Genomic DNA, 22,804 nt, shown 5'->3' with positions numbered 1-22,804 from the left:
CCGGGTGCTTAATACACACGTGCTGACGGACAGTCGCGGCGCCTGCGCGGTAGCTGCCTGGAGTCAGTGCCCTTAGGACGTACGCCTGTCGCACCTTGACTCCTGCTGTCCGCGCGAGCCGGTTTGTGCTCAGTCTCCTGTGCACACCCTTGCAAGCGTCGGCGCCATGACTATGACTTCCAGCGTACGAGGTGAAGTGGGGCATGGGAGTGGGTGCCGCTGGCGGCCTGCGCACTGGTTGCAGCTTACTCAGCACCTCCTTGGACTGATACAGCTGCCGTGCGTTCCCGCCAGTCCCGTAACCTTGAAATACAGAAGGGCAAAAGCTCCGAGGGCCTGCAGGCTCCCCGAGCCGCATGGGGCAAGGGGGTGAGATCAGGCTACGATCGCGGGGCATGAGTGCCATGGGAGCCATGCAGGTATCTACCCAGGTCTAGACCTCGTTTCCCCTAGCTAGCTAAACCCTAAATCCTAATGATCCCGCTACGCTGCTAGCTTTTCTTGTTCTCCCCTGAAACTCCTCTCTGTTAGGTCACAGGGCTTGGGGAAAAAGGAAAGGTGAAAACAAAAGCAAACAAATAAACAAACCAAAAAACCCTTCCCCCTTCTCAAGGTTTAAATCACCGTGGAGCGAAAACGTGGATTTCCTACAGCTCTCAAGCGAGGCATGACTAATCACATCTTAGTTTTGCACATTTTTTTTAAAAGGAAGAAACCCAATCCGAGGTCTTCAGTTTTACCAGTTTGGGTTTTTTGTGTGTTTTTTTTGTTTTGTTTTGTTTTCTTTTTTTTTTCAATTACGCCTCTGGCATCTGGCGCTCGGTGGCGGTAGTCCAGGAGAGAGGATTGAAAACAGTTCGTTGAGCCTTGACGTTTCTCAGCCTTGCTTCCCTAGTGCTGGTACCTAGCTTTCTGAAATGTTACTTCACAGAAGGTCCGATTAAAATTAAGGGACTTTCTAGAAGTCAATTAATATGGAGCTTCACTTTATAGCAACTCTTAGTGGTAGTATAATTGTCAGTATAATAATGTATACCCGCTGCGTGATAGAAGTGATCTTTGCCCAGATATAAAACACCACACCTCAAGGTTTGGTTCCCTGTGAAAGTAGTTATGTAAAGAGATTGTCCAGAAGTTAATTTAAAATAGCCTTATTGATTCATGTAGTGCCAGGTTCTGTAACAGATCCCTGGTAACTTGTGCCCTAATTTTGTAATAGATTCTATAAATTGGAGAATTCACTTGTAGCCAAAAGTTACCTACCTGAATGAGAGTGATAACGCATGACATTTTTAAGTTACTAATGCAGTATATAAGAGCTGGTCATTTGCACAACTTATTTTCAAGTTTTGAAAGTTTTTATTTCACCTAAAAGCATAAGGATTGTTGTGAGGACTATGGGGAGGGGCCCAAAGCCTTTGTAAATCACCTCTACGAGTGCCTTCTTTTCACAAATACTGTAGTGTGGCAAGGGACAGATCCATTTAGATCTCAAATTCTTCTACTCTGTTTTTAAACCAAACCTGTTCATTGCTATAGATTGAAAATCAGCTTAAATTTTTTGATTTGGGGGAGGATGATCATGTCATTTCTCAGTTCAGATCAGATCAGATCAAATCAGTCGCTCAGTCGTGTCCGACTCTGCGACCCCATGAATCACAGCACGCCAGGCCGCCCTGTCCATCACCAACTCCCGGAGTTCACTCAGACTCATGTCCATCGAGTCAGTGATGCCATCCAGCCATCTCATCCTCTGTCGTCCCCTGCTCCTCCTGCCCCCAATCCCTCCCAGCATCAGAGTCTTTTTCCAATGAGTCAACTCTTCGCATGAGGTGGCCAAAGTACTGGAGTTTCAGCTTTAGCATTTCTCAGTTAAGTAAGTGAATTATATATATGCTTTATAGTTTGTGTATATATTATATTGTTATAAAGGGAATAGGATGGTATTTGGCACTGGACAGAGGAGCCTGGTGGGCTACAGTCCATGGGATCACAAAAGAGTCAGACATGACTTAGCAACTAAACCTACCATAACAACAAAGCACGATATAAATAAATGTTAAATAAAAAATAAAAGGGTGTGTATATGCATGCAGAATTCTTGTTTATATTCAGGTAAAAAAATAATGGGTGGGAGACTTCCTTGAGGGTCTGGTGTTTAGGACTCGGGACAGATGGAGTAGCAAATCTCTTAGAAAAAAGCTTCATCTAAATTATTTCATCTGATTGATGAATGTCATTTACAGCTTTATTGCTACTTCTGTTTCAGGTATTCCTTTGGAAAAGGTGTGTGGATTCATTACATATTCTAATGTATTGTCTATAGGTATAAAATAAAGTCAAGCATGTATCTGCTGATACTTTTTAAGTTGACCTATCTTTATACTTAGAAGTGTCTCTTAATAGTAAGCTTCTGGGGTGGCTCAGATGGTAAAGAATCCGCCTGCAATGCAGGAGACCCGTGTTTGATCCCTGGGTCGGGAAGATCCCCTAGAGAAGAAAATGGAAACCCACTCCAGTATTCTTGCCTGGAGAATTCCATGGACAGAAGAGCCTGGCAGGCTCCAGTCCGTGGGGTTGCGAGGAGTCAGACATGACTGAGCAACTGTCACTCACTCACTTCCAATGCAGGGGTCCTGGGATCCGTCCTTGGTCGGGGAACTAAGATCCTGTATGCCACTCGCCTCACCCAAAAATTAAATAAATAAATTACAATAAGAATAATAAAATAAATTTTAAAAAATAATGGTTGGGCTAGAAATAAAATGAATGCAGATCAGGTCAGGACATGAATCTGATAGAGGCAATGAGGATGAGTAATTGGAATTGTAATCCAACAATCCCAGCCAGAGAGATGGTTTTTGGTACCCACTTTTTTTCTTTACTGATGTATAATTGATATTCTTATACCAAACTTACTTTTCATGTAATGTCTGTGAGTGTGTGTTTGTATGTATGCTCAGCCATGTCCAATTCTTTGTGACCCCATGGACTATAGCTTGATAGACTTCTCTGTCCATGAAATTTTCCAGGCAAGAATACTGGGGTGGTTTGCCATTTCCTACTCCAGGAGATCTTCCTGACCCAGGGATTGAACCCGAAACTCTTGCATCTCCTGCATTAGCAGGCAGATTCTTTATCACTAGTGCCACCTGAAAAGCCCCTTTATATAGGACACCAAATATTTATTGCAGTTTTAGAAACTATAAGAAACATTAAGCAGCTTTCACTGCTACAGAGTCCCCGTTCTCAAATGACTCTTCTTCATACCCAACAGATGACTTCTAGGAAGTTTACTAAACTTCTTGCTCCTCTGTATCTCTCAAACTCATTGAATCTGCTCTCATCTTTAATCCCTTTCCTTCTACTTTATTCTCAAGGTATAAAATAGGTGTTAGGCTATCTGCCTGGTGCTTTGTTATGTAACCCAAACCCTGAGTGCTACAGTGGAGGTGGTGGTTTAGTTACCAAGTGGTATCTGACTTTTTGGGACCCCATGGCCTGTAGCCCTCCAGACTCCTCTGTCCATGGGATTTTCTAGGCAAGAAGACTGGAGTGGTTGCCATTTCCTTCTCCAGGGAATCTTTCCAACCCTGGTCTCCTATGTTGCAGGGGGATTTTTTACCGACGGAACCATCAGGGAAGCCACCACCACTACAATGCATGTAACCGAAACTAATCCTCTGACTGTTATATTGTTGTCTCTTATTGAAACTAACTATAATTTTCCATTCCATTTAATCTCAACATATAAAAATACTGCTTGGGTTCAATAGATTTATCGAGTCATTTAAAGGATTTGTTTTTTATCAGAGAAGGAACATGCAGATCATACTGCAAATAAAGGAGATAGCTCCTATAGGTTATAAGCAATATATAATGAAGCTCCTATAGGTTATAAGCAATAAATAATGAAGGGACTTGGGAGCTATCGATGAAACAAGATTGGCAGAGAATTGATATTTGTTGGAGCTGAGTGAGGGTAAGTGGGAGTTCATTACACTATTTTCTATGTTGATCTGAAGCATTCCATAATGAAGTTTTATTTTTAATCTCAGGAAGTATTTGAATTCCACACTTTGATACTGAAGGATAAGACGAGGCCAAAGAGAAGTCATTTTTGTGAGAGCAATGTGATAGTAGGATGGACAGATGGAGTAGCAAATTCAAATTAGGAATCTGTTATATCTTTTTATTAAACTAACATTGGACACTGCCTGTACACTGGTCCTGGAAAGAAAAACATTACCAGGCATAGCCTACAGATCTGAGGGAGACCCAAGAAAGGCAGAGACTTAAACACAGCTCCCCTCCCCCTCTCCTGAGGTGGAGGGTACATTCTGATTCCATGGCAGTTGACACTGGTTAGGAGAGGACAGTTTGGGGCCGAAAAGGGGCTAAAGGAAAAGAAGCAGGGTGAGATTTCTGTCTTGGGTTAAAGCAAATGATTCCCACAGTAAAGAAAAGTTAAGAAATGAGTTATAAATGAGGGTATGGGATTTGGGAATCAGTTGATGTTTTCTCTATCTGTAGTTAATACTAAGAAAACCAAAGATTATATACAAAGAATGTAAGCCAAGGGAAGAGTAAGAAAGGGAAGGATTATTTAGAAATGTATTTTTTGTGTTTTCTATATTGGCATATGTGATAATTGTGTAGATAGAAAGCATGGTTAAGCAAAGGAAGGATTTGATCTTATAGCACTACTGTACATTGAGAGAGGCGTACAAAAAAGGGAAGTAAGGATAACTAGAAGAGGCAGAAATAAAGCTCAGGATATTTCTGGACCCCAATTTTGAAAGAATGTCTGAAAGGTGCCAACTGAAATATCTTTAGAAATTAGATCTTGATAAAATCCCTTGTTTACCCTGAGATTGTGTCTGTTGTTCATAGATGTATACACTATCAAGAACTAAATGTTACTTGGGTTTTGCTTATTGCTTTTATCTGTTTAATGTCTTCGGTTTTCAATTCTTTGTCCATTGTAATTGTTGACTTTGAAATCCATCATTATTCTCGTCTATCTCCGTATAGTTTCCTTTTCTCTCTTTTCCCTAGAGTTGCCAGTGGCATCCATAGCTTTTTGCCAGAAAGACTGATTCAGGCTGCAGTAATGAAATGATAAAACAGCAACATTTTTCTTATTCTGGGAACTTTTATATTTGTCTCTAATGAGGTTAGAGAATTAGAATTTGGGAAGGAGGGAGGGATGGAAGTTGTTTTCTTAAGACCGTATGTGACTCTATGAATCTATCAAACTCATTGGAGCAAATGCAAAGCCATTTCCCTAGCACACATATGGTGCCGTGAAATTTGTATACTGTCATAAGTGACCCTCCTTGGGTTAGGTTAACAGAGTACATGTTTTGAGACAAATTAATCCTAGCCAATTGTAGTTGTTTTTCAATCTCAGACATTTATATAATATGTAGGCGCCATTAGAACAAATATGTTAGCAATACTTCAAATTTCACCTCCAAAGTAAGTAGTAACTAGGATCAACAGCATTTAGGGAATTATTTTATTTCAGTCTTTTGGCTGTTTCCCGCTTTTAAGTTTGCCCTAAGGATTCAGCATTCAGAAGACATAATTGAATATATACCTTCGAAGCTCTATTTTAGCCCATTTTGTGATGGGTAATTAGCTATTCAGAGTGGCTTTCCCTTAGCTAAGAAGTGGATTCCCATACCTCCTGACATTTTATTAAGGGAATTCCATGATTGAAAAAATGCATCAGAAAGGAAGATCTTGAATCAAACTAGAAATCAGAGCTAGTGTCAGCCCTGCTTGGAGTTGCCACAGAATGATACCATGAAGCAGGTAAAATTCAAGGCAGGGAACTCCCTGGCAATCCAGAGGTTAGGACTCCATGCCTTTATTGCCATGGGCCTGGGTTCAATCCCTGGTCAGGGAACTAAGATCCCATAAGATGCACAGTGGCACCAAAAACAAAAAATATATATCCTTTATCACTGAGGGAAAAAAAAAAAAAAATTTGTAATAAAGAAATATTTTTTTAACAATTTTTGATTAATGAAACATAGCATTCAAGACAAATCTATACAAGGTGTGTAGCTGAAAATATCTTTCAATGAGGCCAAAGGTTTGAAGCTGTCAAATGACTTATTAACTTTTCGCAGTCATGCAGCACATGGGAAGGGCATAAAGTTAATGTTTGTTTTAGGGGATTATAGCAGGGAGGAATAGAAGGGTTACGTTGCCAGAAGAACAAACTAAATTTTTTCGCAGATAAAAATACTGTGGTTGAAAACAGGAGCCAAGGAACATGCTAATTAGAAACACTTGATAAAAACTAAATTATTAAACAAGCTAGAAGAGAAGACTAAGATAAAAGGAACTAAGTGTGAGAATGGCTATTTCCTTCCATTAGAGTTTTGTAAGAATGAGCTCCAATTTTATGTAAGATACAATTAGATTCAGTGATTACTCACATTAGTACAATAAGAAATTTGACTCAGTAGTGCAAGTAAGCCATACAGTTAATTATTCATTTTATGTTTTTATTTGGCTTTGGAATGTGTTTTTTGTACTTATCTCTCTAGGGCTTTATTTGATAGTCTGGGAACTTATTTCAAACACTGAGAAGATCTGACTCAGGAAATGCTGGGACGCAGTCCAGTGTGTTTATCCTGACCCCTGTTCAACTTTTTCCTACAGTCCACTCCATGCTGGGACTAGACAACTCTCCTCTGAGGCTGAGGCTAAGCAGACTATGCAGCACCCTCTTCTCTCCACAATTCTCTGGAACTGGGGTAGTTGTTAAGTGCTTGGATTTCCAAAGGATCCTTGAAAAGCTACTTTAAAAAAGAATAAATAGATGGTCTATTAGTCAAGCAAATAATTGGGCAGGAAAATGTCATTTTTTTTAGTTAATTTTTTTTTTTTTTTAACACTGAAAACATTTTGTATTGGGGTTTAGTCTATTAACAATGATGTGATAGTTTCAGGTGAATAGTGAAGGGACTCAGCCATACAAACAGTCATTAAATTTAAAATGAATTTGTAGAGAATTCAGATCATCCACTAGTGGATCATGGAAATTTAGAATTTATTAAAGGAGAATCTAACTAATTATATTAATTATTTTTTCTATGAAATTAGTATATTCTGGTTTTTATTTTAATGAGACACTTTGAAATTAAAAAACAAAAAAAATTTGCATGACTTGAAGACCAGAATACTGCTGGATATATTCCTTTGAATGTTTAATATTAAGGCTTGGTTTAATTTTGTCCTTTCTTGCTTTTTCTTTGGATAGCATTTCTCTTTGAAGTTATTCCTTTTTAAATGACTATAGGACCTATTTAAATGAACTCTGATGAGTCATTTTGTTAACATAATCACCTCCTGATAGTAAGAGGGATAAGGGGTTCTTGTTTGTAATCTGAATTTCGTTATGTATCAGGTTTTTTTTTTTGCTTTTTTTTTAAGCAATGTGCAGGCTCACAGGTTACTTTAAATCTATTTATGAACACTTTTAAATGATTACTAAGCCTTGTTTTTCCTTCTCCAACCATGAAATAATTTTTAAGTTTCTCTCTTCTATATTAATTTAGCTAACATCACTCAATAGAAAATATACAATTGCCTCCATAAAGGCTGGGGAAAGTTTTAACAGGGGACTACTACACCAGTGTGTTTTGATCATTTTGTTAACATTAAAAACCTTTGACTGTTGGGATACTTAATACTCAAAACTTGGATTTCCTGAACGTTCTTGTTAGATTATTAGTATGCATTTTGGTTTTGATAATTATTCCTGTTTTCCTTCCCTATTCTAGTTGAATGGATCGCAGCTGTTACCATTGCTGCTGGAACAGCTGCAATTGGTTATCTAGCTTACAAAAGATTTTATGTTAAAGATCATCGCAACAAATCTATGGTAAACCCTCACATCCAGAAAGATAACCCCAAGGTAGTACATGCTTTTGATATGGAGGATTTGGGAGATAAAGCTGTGTACTGCCGTTGTTGGAGGTCCAAAAAGGTAAGAGAAACAAGTCCTTTATGTCAATGTCATTTTTAATGTAACATTTCTTTTTAAACTATTCTGTCAAGCTGGCATCATCATGAATTGTTAAGATATCTGTTCTTTGGGCTTCTCTGGTGTCTCAGTCGGTAAAGAATCCACCTGAAATGCAGGAGACCTGGAGTCTTTGGATCGGGATGATCCCTTGGAGAAGGAAATGGCAACCCATTCCAGTATTCTTGCCTGGAAAGTCCCATGGATGGAGGAGTATGGTGGGCTGCAGTCCATAGGGTGTCAAGAATCAGACACAACTTAGCAGCTACACCACCACTGCCACCATCCCTTCTTCTTTTCTTTCTCTTTTTAATGGAATCTCTGTTTTCTCTATTTTCTGTGTACTCTTCAGGAATATATTTACTGAAATGTATAAGCAACATGCAGTAAAGTTACATCACACCCTCGTTGAGTTAGGTGAATGTAACCATATTCTTTGCCAAACAAGAAGGAAAAATTCCTTTGCTTATGTTTAGAATTTCCTCCCCAAGTTGTCTTAGTGTCCACTGTCCCAGGAAAAGGAGTACACAGCCTAAATAAAAAGAGAAACAAAAAATTAAATAAAATAATAAATAAATACAAAGAGAAATAGGTCTTTTTTTTTTTCCTCTCTCTCTCTCTCCTCTTGGGATTTCAAGCTCCTGGATTCTAGGATAAGTTTTGGAAATATCTAGAGATTCATCTGAAACTATCACAATATTGTTTGTTAATCAGCTAGTAGCTCTGTTGGTAAAGAATCCTCCTGCAATGTAGGAGACCTGGATTCGATTCCTGGGTCAGAAAGATCCCCTGGAGAAGGGATAGGCTACCCATTCCAGTATTCTTGAGCTTCTCTTGTGGCTCAGCTGGTAAAGAATCTGCCTACAATGCAGGAGACCTGGGTTTAATCCTTGGGTTGGGAAGATCCCCTGGAGAAGGGAAAGACTACTACCCACTCCAGTGTTCTGGCCTGGAGAATTCCATGGACTGTATAGTCCATGGGGTCGCAAAGAGTCAGACATAACTGAGTCTTTACTTTATACCTCAATAGAAAATAAGGTGGTTGTTTTTTTTTTTTTTTTTTTTTAATAAATAAAAATTAAATGCTAGTCTTTACTTTATACCTCAATAGAAAATAAGGTGGTTGTTTTTGTTTGTTTTTTTTTAATAAATAAAAATTAAATGCTAGTTTAAAAAAAAAAAGAAATATCAAGAGAAACTATTAGAAAATTGCCCCTGAAGATTTCTTACCTAGTACATATGTACTGACCCTGTATCCTAAGCTTTCTTTAAGCTGCAACTCCTGTATTTAAATATCTAACACAAGATCTTTTTTTCTTTTGTGAGAATTGCATTTTATCAAGTTCCATTTGGAAGTATCTCTGTGATACCTGCAGCTTCTAGATAGTGATGACAGCTAGTGATCTAAAGATGGTAAAATGTTCTTCTAAGGTCATCTTGAAAAGCTTCATACATTGAATGACTTTAAAATTTCTGGTATATTTAGAGAAATACGATGGCATACTGTGTGTACTGACACTATTTAGCATTTATATAAAATAGATTTGATACTATGAGGCCTAAGAACATAGACAATAAAAATGATGTATCTATTTCTGAAACCATGTTGTATCAGGGACCTTGTCCCACAGTGGAAAGCCATTATCACAAATTACATATTGCAGATAAGGAAAAAGTCACATACCAGGTACTGGAAAGCATATTCTACTTACCCCCTTCTCTGGCTGCAGTTGATGTTGTATAATCCAGTGGTGACACACCACTTAGATTATGTCATTCTGTTTGAAAACTGCTTGATGAACATACGGAATATGAACCAAAAATTAATAGTCCCATTACAACAAATTGTTCCTTCAGAAGAGCACTGTTCATTTGGAGTGTGGGATTGTTTATACGTACTATTGAGGTTGCTAGAAAATAATCCTCAATAATATTCTATAGTCTAGATTTGTTTTTTTTTTTTAATTAACACCTATAATAGGTTTCATTCGCTAGTTGCTCACCAAGATATAAAAAGTAATATCTTTAGAAATTAAGGAATTTCTAAGTCCAGAGTTGTATTGATTCTTAGTGATCTAAAATAGTTCATTTAGCTTCTATTACTAGATACATACATGAGAACACTTGAAATAGTGAAACAGCAGGTGTCATAAATGTGTACAGTTGGTGCACTATGAGTGCTTTAAATAAAAGAAAGAGCTTGTTACACTGTGGGCTCGAATTTTCTGGAAAGACATAGTGATATCCATAGGAGTTCAATTGCCCCCTGGGAAGATGAATCAATGAAGACTCTAGTCTGATCCTTGTACCTCCTTCCTCAAAAGAATAAGTCTGAATCAAAAATCTTAAGTACCAAGGAAATGGTTCACCTCAAACTGGGAGTTGAACCCATGTGCAGGGTCTCGAACCCAGCCAGAACCCTGCTTGGGACTGTAGCCCATGTGGTGGGGACTAGAACCCAGTATTCCAATGATCTTATATGGAGGCTTAAGTTCTAGTGGAAGTCGACTTGTTTGCCATCTTGGACCTGTTTGGTTCTAATCAGTTTATGTCATGTCCTTAGGCTACATCAGTCTTTTAAAGATTGTGCCCTGTGCCCTTCCCTCCTGTTTCACCTTCGAAAGGAGTTTGCCTCCTGACATGGGGGAGCTCCCTGTCAGGGAGTTCAGACATAAAGTTATACTTAAACCAGAGTGCTCACTGTGGGAATGAAGAAAAACGAACAGATATATGAAACATTTTGAAGGAAGGATTAGCTGTGAATGATTTGTGTGGAAGATTGAGGGAGGAAAACTGAAGCTCACTGAAGTGTCTTGCTTAAGATAGGGTTGTAGGGTTAGACCAGATGGTGTGATCAATAGAAATAAGGAATTTGGAGTGAATGGCTGATTTTTCAGGACACCAATGAAAAGTGCAATTTCAAAGAGTGACATTAAGGTGACATTCGAATAGAAACATACAGCAGTCTGAAGTGTGGGACTAAAGTTGAGACATCAGGGTTGGAGATAGCAATCAGCAGAACTGTGAGCCAAGTGTAGGAATGCAGCAGATCCTTGGTACAGATAAAAATCAAGGAAGGGCTAAGCAAGAAATCTGGAGAATTTTCTGTGTCTTCTAAAAAGGAAAAAGAGTCAAAAAAAGGAGATGAAATGGACACCAGAGTTAAATGAAAACTAGTAATATCATGGCTTCAGAGTGAAAAAGGGAAAAGTTTCAAAGAAGATTTTGTTATGAACATCAGTGTGTACAAAAGACAAGGAGGTGAATAGACTATTAAACTAAGACTATGAGGTTAAGCAATTAGGCAATTGACCTTTTGGCATCATTTGAACAGAATAATTAGAACAGGAGCTGTGTCCAAGTTGATTATAGTATGAATGTGTAAATATGACACTGCATGGAAAGAAAAATACGATGACTGCTTGAGTGAAGCCAAGTAAAGAGTGTTTGCTTTGGTTGGGTGTTTGGACTGCAAAGAGATCTAACCAGTTGATCCTAAAGGAAATCAACCCTGAAGATTCATTTGAAAGATGGATGCTGAAACTGAAGCTGCAATACTTTGGCCACGTTATACAAAGACGCAACTCATTGGGATTAACCCTGATACTGGGAAAGACTGAAGGCAAAAGGAAAAAAGTGTGGCATAGGATGAGATGGTTAGATAGTATCACCAACTCAATGGACATGAACTTGAGCAAACTCCAGGAGGTGGTGAAGGACAGGAGCCTGGCATGCTGCAGTCCATGGGGTCACAAATAGTCGGACATGACTAAGCAACTGAAAAACAGCAACAAAGTGTCAATAAAGCAAATGTGGGCTTTTACAAACTAAAATCTCAAGTATTTCAGGAAAAATCACAAATGGACACAAGCTAATGGTTTAAATTTTTCAGTTTTCTCAATGTCTTCTTTCTTTTTAAGCTTGTCTTTTATGTCATTATTAATCCTCTTTGCATCTATGATTTGTCAGTTCTGAATTTTCACTGAAGCTTGGGCACTTTTTATTCCCACATGAGTAGATTCAGAGATCACTTTGAATGCTTTTCAAATTAGTGGATGTGCTTGTTCTCCAGAAATTTTTGAAAACTCCGCACATTCCTGAGGTTCTTTAAGGTTGTCACACAGGTGCCAAGTCATATATTTACATGTCTATGCACAGAAGGCCTATAACTGATAACTTTGATTAGATGGCTATATTGAGTTTTTATTCAGTAGTTTTTCTTCATATAAACGAGTTTTTATAATATTAATAATATAACAAAATTTAAGCTCCTATCCCCCCAAAAAAAAGTTTCATGTCATATAAACTAATTCAATTTTAATTCATTCTTTTTTTTATCAAAGTATAGTTAATTTATAATATTGTGTAAGTTTCAGTGTATATATTTGGCTGGGTTCCTTTGCTGTTCACCTGAAACTATCACAACATTGCTTGTTAATCAGCTATACCCCAATACAAAATAAAAAGTTAAAAAAATATATTGTGTAAGTTTCATGTGTACAGTGTAGTGATTCAGTTTTGGGTTTTTTTTCTTTCTTTTTTTTTTTTTTGCTGATTATATTCCATTATAGGTTTTTACAAGATATTGGATATAATTCTCTGGACTATATAGTAAATCCATGTTGCTTATCTATTTTTTATGTGTGGTAGTTTGCATCTGTTAATCCCATACTCTTAAATTTGTCCATCTTCCCTCTAATTCATTCTTAAGGTACAGTCACTAGTAACCTGTTGTGTGTTTCTAACATTTTGAGCAGTTTTCTCAGACCTAATGAATCAGATCTCTTAGTCATGTTCAGAAATTACATGCTTTTAACATGCTTCATTCCTCCTCTCTTCCCACCCACACCCCGCCCCCCTGGTGTGGCCTCTTCTCTTCAGAAACTGGCCTGTTTCATAGTATTTCACAAAAGGGCTATCCCTAAGTAAAGTGAAAGAAAAAGGAGCCAATACAAAGGAAATGATTTTAAAACAACTACAAGGAGAAATCCCATCTGAGACAGTGGTAAGAGACTGGAAGGAAACAAAAGTATAAGCAATGATTTGAGATTCGCCCTTAACAAGAAGTAGTCTTTCGAAACAAGGTGAGGGAAACTTGATATCAAAGGGAACAGTGTTCAGCAGTCTTACTAGATTCCCACCCACTGAAAGTGAAAGTGAAAGTGAAGTCGCTTAGTCGTGTCCGACTCTTTGTGACCCCAGGGACTGGAGCCTACAAGGCTCTTCACTCCATGGGATTCTCCAGGCAAGAGTACTGGAGTGGGGTGCCATTTCCTTCTCCAGGGGATCTTCCCTGACCCAGGGATCGAACCCAGGTCTCCCACATTCCAGGCAGATGCTTTAACCTCTGAGCCACCAGGGAGCCCCTTACGCACCTCAAATAGGTTACATCATTTACTGAGTTATGTGGTGATCATTAGGTAGCCAGGAGAAAGTTTGAACAAGGACTGAAGGAGAAAGCAGACTAAGAAATAAGAGGAAAGATGAGCCAGTTCATATCAGGAGCTCAACTGAAATTGAAATGTAACTGGAGAGTCATTTTCTTTCAGAATTTGAGTTGGGGTTTTTTGTTAGTGGTGAGTTTGTTTTTGTTTTGAGGGGCTGGGGTGTGATTATGGAAAGTCTCCCATTAATGGTTAGAGGTGTGTTGCACTGACTCCCTTTCCTCACAGACACAGTATTCTAAACATTGGTTACATTGCTTGCCCAATCCATATGAAGACAGTCTTGTAAGTCTTAATTTTTTCTTATGTATTTTCCTATTATATCTACTATCTTATGCTTAACATTGCTAAAGTTAAGTATATAAGAATGGTATAAAATGTCATATTCTCTCTTGTAGTCTCAAAGATCTCATTGCTTTTATTTTCTTTCTCATCCAAAGCAAATTCATTCCTCAGAACAATTTATGGTAATGAGCCAAATTGCCCCAGGCAGCCTCCTTGGAAATTATAATCCAAACTCTAATTAAAAATACAAAGTTTAGAGAAGGAAGATTCAATTTTTTTTTTTTTAATTTTTGCAACTAGAATAGATAATTCAAGGAGTATTTATTTATCTCCATGTTGAATCTCCCTAAAAACAGAAACAGCTTAATTTGGGATGTGGGAACCAACCATTAAGAAGAAACAACATTTTGTGTTTTCTTATGAACATCCTGCCAAGTTTGCTAACTTTCCAAGAGGAGAACAAGGATCTCTAGGGTTTTTTCCCTTAAACATTTATTCCCATCTCTTCTCCACACCCTGTATTCTCTAGTTGTAAAGCTGTTTGGGATTTGTAATTTTCTAATTGGGTTAACAAATGATAGGATATTTTCTGGACATACAGAGAATGCAGCCAATTTAATTCTCAAAGTTTTCTCCAGGATTTGTTAATAAACAAACAGTGACATCTTAGAACAAGTTTAGAATCATCTGTGAGCTAAATGTTTTCTCATCAATTTTCTGATTCTTTTAAGTATTGATACTACATGAACTGAATTAAATATACCTTTTTTTTTTAAATTTCAGCTCTTTGCTTGACATTTTTAACACATTTAAAATTTTAAATGAAAGAGGGCTAATAAAATTCATGTTTTCATTATATTATTATTTAATACAAAACTGCTGTACTTTCTAGATTATGCTCAAAAGTATATATCCACCACATGTTTTCTTTCTCCTGCACAGAAAGGTAAAAAATGAAATAAGACACTTTCTGAAAAACACAATATTGTCAGATAATTTGCCACTTGAATTTTTGTACCAATAATTACCATTCATTCGTTTATACTGTATTTAGAAATATGAGTTAATTTTAATAAATATATTTCATTAATATAGCATATTATGAAATTTCTAATCCTTTCTTGAAATAACTCATTTTGGCTCTTTGTTGTTTGTTGGAAAATAAAAAGTTGAATCTTTTCATCATCTTAAAATAAGAAATCTCTAATAGATAAATACAGAATACCTAATCTTCACATGAAGTTTGGGAAATTATTCTGACTAATATTAGGTAATATAGGAAGTACTATTAAAAGATGTATTGGCCTCTGAACAGAATGATTTTGAATCCTGAGTTTACATTTTAAAGGCATTCAAAGCTTTATATACTTTTTTTTAAAAAGCATAAAAGTTAATTAAGAAATAGCCATGATCTACTTAGTCACTCCTTTTTTCTGGAGGAGAAACATAAGTGAAAGTCACTCAGTCGTGTCTGACTCTGTGACCCCATGGACTATACAGTCCATAGAATTCTCCAGGCCAGAATGCTGCAGTGAGTAGCTATTCCCTTCTCCAGGGGATCTTCCCAACTTAGGGATCAAACCCAGGTCTCCTGCATTGCAGGTGGATTCTTTACCAGCTGAGCCACAAGGGAAGCCCTTTGGAGGAGGGGTGGAGAGTATAATTGATTTACAATGTTGTCTTAGTTTCAGGTGTACAGCAAAGTGAATCAGTTATACGTATCGTATATACACTCTAGTTTCTTTTCCTGTATAAATTAACCGAGTAGTTAACCTATTTTATATACAGTAGTGTATATATTTCAATCCCTATTTATGAAAATGGAGGGTTTTTTTTTTTTACAATGCAAACCTTTTTTCTCACTGTAAAATCACCTGTGTTTGTATATTAAATATATGTCACTTTGAAATGCTGTTCTTTGCTGTGGAATACATTTCCATTTGATTTTTGTATGGCCTGTTTTGTCATCCATACAAGAAAACCCTGAAAGCTTGAGTTAATCTTTTTGCTGCAAGGACTTGTTTGTAGTATGAATATACTGTGCCACATCTTATTGACAGAAATAATTTAAATTTCATATATATCACATTTGTATTGCTACCCCAGGATAGATTTTACATCTAGAAATTTACAATATGATGATACCTTGAGTTTTTTCCAAGGTAGTTTTTAACTAATTTACTGCCTCTCAGAATTATATACAGATAGTAAAATTAAGATTGAATTTCTTTAATATCAACTAAATATTATTTTAGTCTTAGACACATTTCATCAAGGTTAAAGATTATATACCATTATTGTCTAGTTTCAGGTACTGAAAATTATACTTCCTTGGTGGAGTAATAAGGTGATCTTACTCTTCAGACCAAGACTCCTAGCACTTTACTCTTCTAAATAGGTTCCTTCAGTGGAAGAGTATACCTTATACCAAACAGTGAAGCTAGATTCTAGAGTGAAGGTACGTTCCAGACAAAAAGAATAAAACAAAGATTCTAGGTATCATCATTTGACATGAAATAAAAATAAAAGGTAAAATATAGAAGGAAAGAAAATGATTTACTGATAATTGTAAAATCCTGAGAAACACCTAAAAACATTGTTGAGTTCTTATTTTTATCATTTAACAATAAAAAGGATATACTTGCAAAAAACAAGTGATATACAGGCACTCACACACACACACAAATATATATTTATATATATATGTGATATATATCAAGAATAGTCAGATATGAAAATATATACTTAATACCTGTAAAACATATAAAGCAGAAATGTTCATATCAGAAAAATGCATGAGACCTAAGGATGAAGAACAGAAGAGAAATAAAATAGGACTTGGCTGAAAAACTCTCAAGTTTATTTGGAAGAATAAATAGGTAAAGGATAAATCAGAAAGTTTTAACAAAGAAAAAATGTGAAGGAAAACCAGCCCTACCTAATACTGAAGCAATTTTAAACACAGTCATTATCTCGAAGTAGGCTGATGACTATGATAATGCGGAACCTATAAATAAGCACTTTATATGTAGACTTAGTTTTGATAAAATTTTGAATAAAGATATAACAATTTGGGAGGCAACCACTTCTAATAATACGGAAGCAACAGGTTCTTAAGTGCTATTAGAACAGCATTTTGCAAATTGCACTCCACAGAACATGAAGATAATGGACAGCAAAGAAGTGTTTGTAAATCCAGTCAGCCTGGGAAATTTGAGGTTAAAATTGTGTGTGTATCTGTGTATGTGTTTATTGGAGAATAATTGCTTTACAGTATTGTGTTGGTTCTGCCATACGTCAACATGAATCAGCCACAGGTATCCATGTGTCCTTTCCCTCCTGAACCACCCCTCCCAACTCCCACCCCATGTGTGTGTGTTTTTAATAGTAGATCCTCTTTAAAATAATAATATATGTTGTTAACCAGGAGAACTGTATATGTTTTTTGTATATGAAATGAAACCAAATCAGAATATTTTGCAGGGATTCTTAGTTTGCAGAGCTCACTTTGGGAAACACCGTGTTAAATATTTAGTTTTGTCCCCTTTCCTCCCACTGGACACCAAAATGTCTGTTTTATCTAAAATGTGAGATCTTGAAAACAAATGGAAATTTATCACATCTCCAGGAGAAAGAAGTCTCCATGATGGATGTTAACAAGGGAAATACTGACTTATTTGTATGAAAGAGAAATTAAGGATATGAACAAATAAAATAAAAAGGGTTTGGGTGAAAAACTGCTATAAAGTTGATTAGCAAGGATAATGAACAGATTGATTTTGAACAAATTATAAACTTAGACTCTTTCCAGTAGATAGGTCAGGAATACAATTCACTAGAAAGGAAATATGACTAGTACATAAACATAAAAAAGGTTTTTCACATCCATAAGCAGATATCACAAATGGAAATGCAGTTAATGATCTGTGTTTTATCCACAAGTCAATTTCTTCCTCCTCCTTAGTGTGTACACTTTACATATGCTCATTCAGAAAACCATCTCTAAGGTAGCCAAGAAAAATCTACTGAGTTATTATGTTATATATGTGAATTAAGTGTCACGCTACTCTGCCAAACATAATACTGACTTTGCAGTTAGACATTTCACATTCTTTCTCTTCCTAGTTCCCACTCTGTGATGGATCTCACACAAAACACAATGAAGAAACTGGAGACAACGTGGGACCTCTGATCATTAAGAAAAAAGACACTTAAATGGACAGTTTTGATGCTGCAAACCAACTTGTCATGATGTTTCCTGATTGCTTAATTAGAATGACTACCACTTCCGTCTAATTCACCTCCTCTGGGTTCTAGATGTGTGGTAAACTATAGCTTTCATATTCACGGCATTTGCCTTACATGTGGAACCATTGTGGTGCACATCTGTTGAAACAAAAAAGGAAAAACAAAAAACCAATCTCATGGCCTGAGGGTTATTTTGGTCTCTTAAGGATCTGTTTCTTAACATTTAAAACTGACATTAGAATATAGTTGTATGTCAAAGTTAACGTATTAAATTATTCTCAAAATCATGTATGTGCAGATTGTACTTGTAAGTTTCAAAGAAGAATTAATCACAATTTAATATTACTTAGCCTAGAAAGTAAAATGGGTGTGATTAAGCTACATTAATCTCCTAATAACAATCTAGGAAAAGCCTATTATGACCTTGGTTTTTTTCTTGATCGTAGTACTGATACTAAGAAAATACAGTTTCTGTGTTTTCAATCAAAATGAACTTTGAATGTTAATTCAATTATAAATGGGCCAGGTCAGTAATAAAGAGACAGTAACTTCTTTGTATTCATCTTCCTGGATATTTAATCAATCCATTAAGGAAACCAATAGTTGAAATTTAGATCAAAGTAATAAGAGATTTTAAATTGTCATGAAGGATGTCTTAAAATGTTATATTCCAGAATTCTCATCAAGGAGTGGCAAGCACTTGAACTGGGGACACTGAAGGAATTAGAGCACATAATGCCAAGTCTCTTGAACACTAAACACACATCCTTGGCAGAAATAGTGATAATGAGGGTAGATCAAAGACATGGAAAGATTTTTATTTCCTCATTCTCAATCACCAGGCATACGGTTACAAAAGAAACTATTTTAGAGAGAAAAATAAGAATTATATCCTCTTTTAAATTATATAATCTTAAAAGCAAAAATTTGAAGACAAGTTTTTGTTTATGTAATATTCTTTAAAGACAGACCAGTAACTTTGCATTTCATTGCTGATTTAGAAAAGAATATGAAAACTGAAGATAATGACAGGAATAGTTTATATATATATATATGAAGACAGAGTTGGAAATTGACAAAGGTAACAGTAGTAATCAGTCATGTAGAATCCAGAATTACCTTGGAAGTAACAGGAGTCAGTAAAACCAAACATCAGTGTTATATTAAATATGCTCATTGGTATTTTTTAACATATTGCTTTGTATATTACAGTAGATAGAGTTGATCCCAAAATTGTGTGTACCAGTTTTTAAGTAGTGCACATGACTTAGTTGAACTTGTCTTCAAGACACATCTTCACAATATCTAAAGTTACTGAAACTGAGTGGGACCCTGTAGGGCTTTCTCCCAGGCCTTTCTGTCCCCCATTTCTTGTAGGCAAGACTCCAGCCATTATGACCTTCCACGAGTTCCAAAGGGTAGATTTGAACAGTTGCAAATCAAGAGAACAGCAGCCAAGAAATCACCTGAGGCAAGATTAAAAGAAGCAAAAAAGCTCATCAAGATTCAGTTCAGTTCAGTCGCTCAGTCATGTCCGACTCTGCGACTGCATGGACTGCAGCATGCCAGGCCTCCCTGTCTGTCACCAGCCCCCAGAGTTTACTCAAACCCATGTCCATCGAGTCGGTGATGCCATCCAACCATCCTCTGTCGTCCCTTCTCCTCTTGCCTTCAATCTTTCCCAGCATCAGGGTCTTTTCAAATAAGTCAGCTCTTCGCATCAGGTGGCCAAAGTATTGGAATTTCAGCTTCAGCATCAGTCCTTCCAATGAATATGCAGGGCTGATTTCCTTTAGGATGGACTTGTTGGATCTCCTTGCAGTCCAAGGGACTCTCAAGAGTCTTCTCCAACACCACAGTTCAAAAGCATCAATTCTTTGGCACTCAGCTTTCTTTATAGTCCAACTCTCACATCCATACGTGACTACTGGAAAAACCATAGCCTTGACTAGATGGACCTTTGTTGGCAAAGTAATGTCTCTGCTTTTTAATATGCTGTCTAGGTTGGTCATAACTTTTCTTCCAAGGAGTAAGCGTCTTTTTATTTCACAGCTGCAGTCACCATCTGCAGTAACTTTGGAGCCCCCCAAAATAAAGTCTGCCACTGTTTCCACTGTGTCCCCATCTATTTGCTATGAAGTGATGGGACCAGATGCCGTGATCTTAGTTTTCTGAATGCTTAGCTTTAAGCCAATTTTTTCACTCTCCTCTTTCACTTTCATCAGGAGGCTCTTTAGTTCTTTACTTTCTATCATAAGGGTGGTGTCATCTTCATATCTGAGGTTGATATTTCTCCCAGCAGTCTTGATTCCAGCTTGTGCTTCCTCAAGCCCAGCGTTTCTCATGGTGTACTCTGCATATGAGTTAAATAAGCACAGTGACAATATACAGCCTTGACGTGCTCCTTTTCCTATTGGAAACCAGTGTATTGTTCCATGTGCAGTTCTAACTGTTGCTTCCTGACCTGCATAAGATTTCTCAAGAGGAAGGTCAGGTGGTCTGGTATTCCCATCTCTTTCAGAATTTTCCACAGTTTATTGTGATCCACACAATCAAAGGCTTTGGCATAGTCATCAAGATTAGGAGTTCCTTATCTTATCAGAGACCACCTTTGATCCACTGTTAGAGAAACCCTCATCAAGCTCTCCAGTTGAGACAGTGTTTCAAGGGTGAAGCCAGGTTTGTCTCCCTTTGCCTGGTAAAGCAATAAAAGCCATCCTTTCTACTACATCCAAAACCATCTGGGGTTTGATTGGCACCAGTGTAGGCAGAGCTTTTGGTGATGGTACTACAAACTCTGATTCTACCTGAAAAATTCTTAGGGTGAATCTTTTCATGCCTCTTCCCCCCTTTTTATAATAAGTATGACTAGGTCAGCCATAGGATCATGCTTTTAAAGGTGAATTGCTTTAAAGAAAAATACATCTATGAACTCCCAGATTTACTGATGAAAGGACATCCTTTAAACAGACTAAGCTGTTTTTTGTTTGTTTGTTTGTTTTGGCCATGGCATGTGGAATCTTAGTTCCCTGACAAAGGATTGAGCCCGTGCCCCCTCTTGTGAAAGTTGTGAGTCCTAACCACTGGACCACCAGTGAATTCTTCTGTAGTCTTAATTTTGAATTTAAAATGATAAATTATGAGTCATGCATTTTTATAGCTAGCAGAAGGAAAAAAACTAGTGCCAATTCTCAAATGGGTGAGTATGTTTATGGTAAAATTGGAAATGGTCACTTTATTGTGAAAGGCAGATCTACTGTAGCATTTAATTAGATAAGTGTAGTTCCAGGGTCATGTAAAATTCTATTCCATGCTTTTGAACTAGAATTCCTTTAGGATTTTAAAACCTTTTCATGTTACTAACCTACAAAGTAAAGTAGGTGTTATGTATAGTTACTGTTCTCACTTAAATACTTAAAACTTCTAATTGTTTTTTCCTTTGATTAGAGATCAAGCAAGTGGGACTCCTCCATACCATCACTATCTTTTTTTCTTTATATCATTTATGTTTTATGGATTTCTGCAGTAAGAATCTGCCAGGTTGAGAAGTTTCTAATGTTATGAAGAAATTGTTTTGCAGCTATTTGGAGTGATATACACCTATTCATGCAGATATTTATTAAGCATTTATTATAGACTGTGTAATTGAGAACAAAACACTTTATAGAATTAAAAGCTCACAGTTTAGATCATATCATCTATGACATAGGTTATATTATTATGATAATTTATGATTTATTTTCCTTGACATTATAACAGGTGCAGTCAGTACACCAATTCTTTCTACCAAGTAGGTGCATTTATTTGATTTTATATTAGTTATCAAAGATTTTAAGATGAACGTTGGTAGGACTTCCCTGGTGGTCCAATGGCTAAGACTCCACACTTCCAGTGCAGGGGGCCTGGGTTCAATCCCTGGCCAAGGAACTAGATCCCACATGCCTCACCTAAGAATTCACACACAGCAACTATTAGTAAAAGATCCCACATGCCACAACTAAAGAACCTCCACGATGCAACTAGGACCTGGCTCAGCCAAATAAATACGTAACTTTTTTAATTTGTTAAGTGACCAAGTGAAGTCGCTCAGTCATGTCTGACTCTTTGCAACCCCATAGACTGTAGCCTACCATGCTCCTCCATCCATGGGATTTTTCCAGGCAAGAGTACTGGAGTGGATTGCCATTTCCTTCTCCAGAGGACCTTCCCGACCCAGGGATCGAACCTGGGTCTTCTGCATTGTAGGCAAACGCTTTACCGTCTGAGCCACCAGGGAAGTCCTAACTAATTGGTTAAGGTTCCTCCTAATTAGCAACATGTTTAATGCTTGGGTGTCTCTCAGGGTATTTTACTCTACTGGCTGTCAGGAGCTGTGCTTTTCCTCCCCAATTTTAACACCAACTGATGTCAGGCAAAGCTACTTTGTCTTTGCTTTTCCTCGCCAATTTTAACACCAACTGATGTCAGGCAAAGCTACCTCTTAGCCTTTTAATTAGAACAGTTGGATGAAATGGCATGTTAGGCATTTGTTCCCCAATTCTAGGCCACAACTAAAATTTCAGCATCCCTAAAGGGGTGAAAAAAAAGGTTGATAGACGATCAACTTGAACTCCATTTTTATTACATGATTAATCCCTACTTTTGTGGTATTGAAGTATTGTTTTATGAAATACTATTGTTAGTAGTATTAGTTGGTTTCAATATTCTTGGCAAAATAAAATGTTGACAGCCTCATATTAGCTCCCACTTTAACTGCTCCATGAAATCTAAAAATCTGGGAACC

General features: G+C 37.0%; 1 protein-coding gene and 1 non-coding gene across 4 annotated transcripts; one reads left to right on the top strand and one right to left on the bottom strand.

Moving 5' to 3' along the window:
• Positions 1-36: 36 nt before the first annotated feature.
• On the top strand, positions 37-18,308 carry CISD1 (CDGSH iron sulfur domain 1). 3 transcript variants are annotated; one of them, XM_025274095.2, is made up of 4 exons: positions 64-191; positions 6,679-6,773; positions 7,803-8,008; positions 17,899-18,308. In XM_025274095.2, exons 2-4 carry the CDS (start codon positions 6,734-6,736, stop codon positions 17,986-17,988), a joined length of 336 nt encoding a protein of 111 aa, XP_025129880.1. In that variant the 5' UTR covers positions 64-191; positions 6,679-6,733; the 3' UTR covers positions 17,989-18,308. The 3 variants fall into 3 exon arrangements, with proteins under 3 accessions (XP_006051299.1, XP_025129880.1, XP_006051298.1); XM_006051236.4 differs by lacking the exon at positions 64-191 and adding an exon at positions 3,604-4,416; XM_006051237.3 differs by lacking the exon at positions 6,679-6,773 and having other exon boundaries at positions 37-191.
• Positions 18,309-22,225: 3,917 nt separating this feature from the next.
• TRNAC-ACA lies at positions 22,226-22,297 on the bottom strand. Its single transcript has one exon. It is a non-coding gene; the product is annotated as a tRNA-Cys (tRNA).
• Between the last annotated feature and the right edge of the window lie 507 nt (positions 22,298-22,804).

The sequence above is a fragment of the Bubalus bubalis genome, chromosome 23, assembly GCF_019923935.1.
Source record: "Bubalus bubalis isolate 160015118507 breed Murrah chromosome 23, NDDB_SH_1, whole genome shotgun sequence".
Taxonomy (NCBI): Eukaryota; Metazoa; Chordata; class Mammalia; order Artiodactyla; family Bovidae; genus Bubalus; species Bubalus bubalis.
This window is presented reverse-complemented; position numbering and strand designations above follow the sequence as displayed.